This window comes from Frankliniella occidentalis, unplaced genomic scaffold (assembly GCF_000697945.3).
Source record: "Frankliniella occidentalis isolate FOCC.00 unplaced genomic scaffold, Focc_3.1 Scaffold50, whole genome shotgun sequence".
NCBI classification, from domain to species: Eukaryota; Metazoa; Arthropoda; class Insecta; order Thysanoptera; family Thripidae; genus Frankliniella; species Frankliniella occidentalis.
The window spans coordinates 1,620,412-1,625,719 of NW_026267180.1; the positions used below are offsets into that span (position 1 = coordinate 1,620,412).

At 39.0% G+C, this 5,308-nt stretch overlaps 1 protein-coding gene and 1 long non-coding RNA gene across 5 annotated transcripts in view; one reads left to right on the forward strand and one right to left on the reverse strand.

Annotated features, from left to right (window-relative positions):
• Window positions 1-674: 674 nt before the first annotated feature.
• Window positions 675-4,581, reverse strand: LOC113206389 (death domain-associated protein 6). 3 transcript variants are annotated; one of them, XM_026422458.2, is made up of 11 exons: window positions 4,400-4,581; window positions 3,318-4,163; window positions 2,694-2,747; window positions 2,398-2,613; window positions 2,186-2,314; window positions 2,008-2,096; window positions 1,834-1,928; window positions 1,600-1,749; window positions 1,350-1,519; window positions 959-1,259; window positions 675-877 (listed from the first exon to the last, which is right to left on the reverse strand). In XM_026422458.2, the coding sequence occupies exons 1-11, from the start codon at window positions 4,475-4,477 to the stop codon at window positions 786-788; spliced, it is 2,220 nt and encodes a 739-aa protein (XP_026278243.1). In that variant the 5' UTR covers window positions 4,478-4,581; the 3' UTR covers window positions 675-785. The 3 variants fall into 3 exon arrangements, with proteins under 3 accessions (XP_026278243.1, XP_026278244.1, XP_026278245.1); XM_026422459.2 differs by lacking the exon at window positions 4,400-4,581 and adding an exon at window positions 4,241-4,393; XM_026422460.2 differs by lacking the exons at window positions 3,318-4,163; window positions 4,400-4,581 and adding an exon at window positions 2,912-3,308.
• The window catches only part of LOC127749372 (uncharacterized), a 19,281-nt gene continuing 17,023 nt past the window's right edge, over window positions 3,051-5,308 (forward strand). For both annotated transcript variants that reach the window (XR_008011122.1, XR_008011121.1), the window contains exon 1: window positions 3,051-3,171. This is a non-coding gene — a long non-coding RNA (uncharacterized LOC127749372). The remainder of the gene's footprint in view (window positions 3,172-5,308) is intronic.

The following is a 5,308-nucleotide window of genomic DNA, read 5'->3' on the forward strand; positions in this document are numbered from 1 at the left end:
GGGGGGGAATTGGAATTGATCGGTGTTGTTGAATGAGTGGCGCCAATGAAAGGGTCTCTCCTTTTCCTTGTAAATTGCTATTAAATCACTCGCATGTCGCCAGACGACACGCTAGGTCCTTGACTCTATGTGGTATCTCTTATGTAAGCTCTTATTTTTGCAGATTTATTCGACAAATTACGTGAGCATGGCGCCTGCGAGACGCAGGGTAGATCGCCCCGCAGTACACGAATGCAATGTAAACTATGTTGCCTGCCTATCAGGGGCTATGATAGTTTGTAGAGGATTAACTTGGCAGATTCGTATCGGCGAATGACGGACGTACTCTCTAGATGATCCCCTGGCACGTGCTTGAAAGGATGGACCGAAAAAGGAAAGATGAGAGGGAGGGCTCAACTATACTTTTGCTTTTGTTGAACCTTTCCCTATTGTGTGTTCACCCTACTGTGCCCCTCCCTCCAATAGCACCCATCACGACAGATCTTACTATTACCAGCTCATACAAATTACATTTTTCAGTTACAAGATTTTTAGAGGGAATATGTAGGGGACAGGGACCAATGAAATCCTATCTGGACCTATTATGCATCAGTTCATTACTCATGTCGTGTCCGTAAGAAATAATGTGCTATAGAATACGTCAATAGAGTCCACACCAAGAAAGAAAGGAGTAATTTTTATAAATAAAATAGAATATAATGTAATATTTTTCACAAGCAAATTGAAGACACAATTCAAACAGAAAACAAGAAGTGGAAAACACTAAATAAATAAGATTTGAACATTTAAATTGCAGCTGAAGTTGATTGAGGTGGACTCAGTTGGATATCAGCTGGCTCTACAGGGTCTCCTGATTTCGTCACCTCGGTATTCTCATCTATTCAAAAAATCAGAAGAAATAAGTTCAGTGTACTGAGAATTGTCATTAAAATTGAGATAGTTTAATTATTTAAATTACCAGTCACATCACTATCAGGGTGCTCCTCATTCTTGTCAACTTTAGTACATTCAACATCATCTTTGGTATCTTCAACATTATCATCATTATCGTCATCATCAACATCTTTATCATCGTCGTCAGATGGAGAAGATAAATTCAGGAGAATATCATCATCTTTGTCATCATCATTCTCGTGTTCTTCACTGTCATCATCCTCCTCCTCCTCCTCATTATCATCCTCTTCTTCCTCTTCATTGGAGCCTGATTGATTGTCACCAGTTTTCTTTTTCGTAGCCTTCAAGGCAAACTCATCAATCACCTAATTATAAAAGGACAGCTGTACAATGGTCCACAGTTTCTAACCAACCGGAAAAGTAATTACTATCACATATGATTAGATGAAACATACCTCATTTATTTTTTTCCAGTTATCTTTGTTTTTTGATAGAAGTTCTTCCAGCTCCTTGTCAGTGTCTGCCGGATCTTCGTTATTCTGAATTAGGGCTAACAAGGACTCAGCGTGTCCATGTTTTCTTTGCCGTTGGATTTCTTCACCTACTTCTTTGAATGCTTTTCTTGCTAAAATAAACAAACAGATTGAACGTTCATTAAATATTACTTGCCCTCTAAATTTTTTGTTGAGGGAGATGAATACTCACCCATCTCTTGAATTTCTGAATCAGTTAACTTCATTTCATATTTATCATTTGAAGATCTTATAACTTCACAGATATCTACATAATCAGGGAATTGTTTAGTCTCATTGACAAACTTTTCAATACATCTATTAACGTCTTCAAACGAGGTTCCTGAGAAATTGAAGAAAATTGAACATATCATGCGTAAACCTTAACTATCATACTTTCAAAAATTACAGCGGCTAGACCACTGACCTGAAAAATGGATTCTTGTACCACTTCCTGCTGCTTTGGATTCGTTGGTGAGATCACATAATTTATCGAATACTTTAACAGCTCGCTCCTTATATCTAGAACAATAAAAACAAAGCTGATTGAGTAGTAAGAATATTCTACGTTCCTATCAAACTAATGTAGGAAGTGTTCTACCTCTGAAGCATTATATATGGTGAATCTTCATCATCTACTTCCCAATCAACTTCCTTTGTTTCAAGCTGGTGAATAGCTTTCTCAAGTTTCTAAATACACAGATAAAATTATATTAATTACATTGTTGAACTAGAGAAGAGACTAAAAATTATATGTAACTTTTAATACTATTCCTTACCACTAAGACCTTGTTCAGCTTTCTAATCTTCAGCTCATTTCGCTTAGTTTCAACAGCCTCATAATCCACCTCCTTCTTCTCGGAACTTTTTCGTTTCTTAGTAGGAGGAGCACTATCTTCATGCGAGTCCTGTCAATGATGCAATGAATGAGGTTAAAGCGTCAATACAATGAATAATTTTAAAATTAAGCTTGAATTGGGAGATAATATACCTTTCGAGCTTTTAATTCACTTGTCAGGTCAGAAACATGACAATAAAGGTTTTTTTGGTCATTGATTACTTTTGTCACAAGACCTTCCAGAAGTTTGATAAATGACGATGACTTCTTAAATGAAGAGTCTAGTTTAGAGTAATGCTTCCTAATTTTTTTATCAATTATAGTGTGCATGTCCTCCGAGGAATCCGCTTTTATGCACGCCTGTATGAACTGTTCAAAACAATCAATGAGCCTACCACTATGACTGAAAAACAGAAACAAAGATATGAAATTCAAGAGTTTGGGCTTACTTCTTCGAGCAGTTCATCCGAACTTTTCTCCGTTATCATTGTTGTTGGTTTAATCTGAAACACATCATAGAAGGACTAAAGATGACTTGATTTTTCAATGAAACGTTATTTGTTTTGGCTGGCAAAGCAGTCAGTAAGAGGTTAGATGGCTTAGCCGGTCACTGGACGATGCAACCGACAAATTTCCATTCGTTTCCATCACATAAGAAATGCCCTACCTTCTTTTTCCCCTTTTCTTTTCCCACCATTTTGCTAGTTTCTTTTAACTTCCTCCAACAACACGGAACTTGCAACTTGCGAATATAAGTGGTGACTGAGTGAGTCCAGCAGAGAAGAGAGAAGGTGGGTTGGGGGGGGGGGGGGGTGTAGATGGGGAATGGAACTATCAGATGGTACCAAAACGGCGGATTGCGGCTAGACTTAGCAAGTTCGTGTAGACCGTAAGGAACGGGACATGTGAAGGAGGTGACAGTCTCAGGTGAGGTGATTACACAAATTGCTTCTGGTATGCCGTCGGTCTGACATCATTTTTAACAGTTTGAAGATTTGAATAAGCATGTATGCTATCCTGACATCAAGTGTTTTGGGCAATTACCACAAATAGAAATCAACTAATTTACTTACCCGTCTCTTGAAAGGATTGGTTGTCCTTGTAGAAGATTCTGTTTTAGCACTAATAGCTATAATTTCATTGTCTGCATCACCGGCAACAGTGACTTTACTTTTGCCGTCTGCTATCTCACTATTACTAGAGCTACATTGGAGCCTATTTTCAGTCTCATCACTAGGATAAGCAAGGGTCATGCTTTCATCCTTCAGTACATTATTGTCTTCAGACTCATTTTTCTTTATATCCTCTGACTTAATAATACCTAACGAACTAATATCACTCCCTTCGCACTCTTCTTCGTCATCACTTAATGTAATGCACTCCGGGTTCTTTTTTAATTTTCCATTTTTAGCTAATGACACTACTGCATCTGTCACCAATTTCCTCATAGGTGTAATAAATTTGACTTCATTCTTAGATTTTATAGGGGAAAGCGATCTTACTTCTTTAATTTGAAGCCCCGGATACTGTTTGACTGGCTTATTATTAAAACCTGAATATTGTTTGGCATTTGTCGAAACGGTTGCTTTAGAACTCGAATACTGTTTGACGGGCAAAATGGTTGTCTGACGAGGAGCCAAAGCAAACGGTTTTACTCTAATGATTGGATTTGGAGTATTTGATGGATAGGCTGGCCTATCTATAGTTCTAGTCGGCCTAAAATTGTACAATTCAGTGGTACTCTTTTGAGGTGATAAAGATGTCACACTGGTTATGATTGGTTGTGGATAGTGCCACTGCGAAGAGGCATTGTTCAGAGGTAAGGGGCTTTGATGCAGAGATGCCTGGGTCCATCTCTGACAAAGCTGTGGAGGAGCAATACTGAAAGCATTTTGAGGGCGGCGTTCAATTCGAGTCTCCTGTAAAACAAATCAGAAATCATGAGAGAATAGTACTAGAATGTTGTAGTAAGATTCACTCAACAATCAGTTGATACCATCGAAAATAAGAAAGGTTCAACATAAATCTTTTAAGAAATTGGAGCAGGAATACGTTAATTGCTAACATGGTATAACTTTTTATAGCATAACCGTGACAGCTGAATAGCTGTCACTAAAGTTTTGAGTTGCTGGGGTCATATATCACTACACCGAACCTCTTGAGATGAATCCAGGCAAATTATGTCGCAATCGTCCATCACGGGCGAGGGATCATCAAAATATTTAATAACCATTCAGTCCAATTTACTTAAAAACCTATTTTTTTAAATACAAAAATACATTCACGACTAGGACGTTTTGTTAGGTTACGGTTGACACGAATTACGTTTCTAGCGGGAATGTTGGCAATTCTGGGGAAATTCCCCTACAACTTTGTGAAACGAAAATCACTTCCCGTCTAGCCACCTAGAAGTAGAGCCATAGACGGAACACTTTTATCCCACGACGAATGTAGCCGCGTTCGTTTTCCCATGCCCCAAATTTCTTTATTTGCTGATTTTCTGATCTTTATATTACCTTTATTATAAGAGTTTGTATTGTGCTAGCTCTTGTCATACGTTGCCACGGCTGTGTACTGTAGTATACTACATTCCCCCGATTGCCTTATATTTCTCATAATGGCTAGCAAAAGCAAAGCGCAGTTCGCGTAGAATGGGCTGCCTACCCATCGGGCGGCAGGAGCACTTCTCCGCACCATCTTTCGTAGGGGATCGAGTCCACTTTGGTCGTGTCGTCACACAGTCTGTGAAGGAGCGGGACAGGTCCAAGTGTTCTGAGGGAACCACTCCCTTTACTCAATGTAGCTACTGTCCCCCATGAAAAAAACTAGGGATCGTTCGGGTCCCAAAGATGAGGATTTTGTCAAAATGACATTTTGATGTCATTGTCAAGATTTGGTAATTTTATTGGGCCGGCTAGATGTCATCTTGACATCAAATGACACCCAAATCTTAACAATGACATCAAAATGATGTCCGTTTTACTATAAAAAAATGATTGGGGTCGCTTTTCGCATCCGTTCGTTCACCCGTTCGCGCCGATTCTAGCCGTTCTAGCCCCCCCCC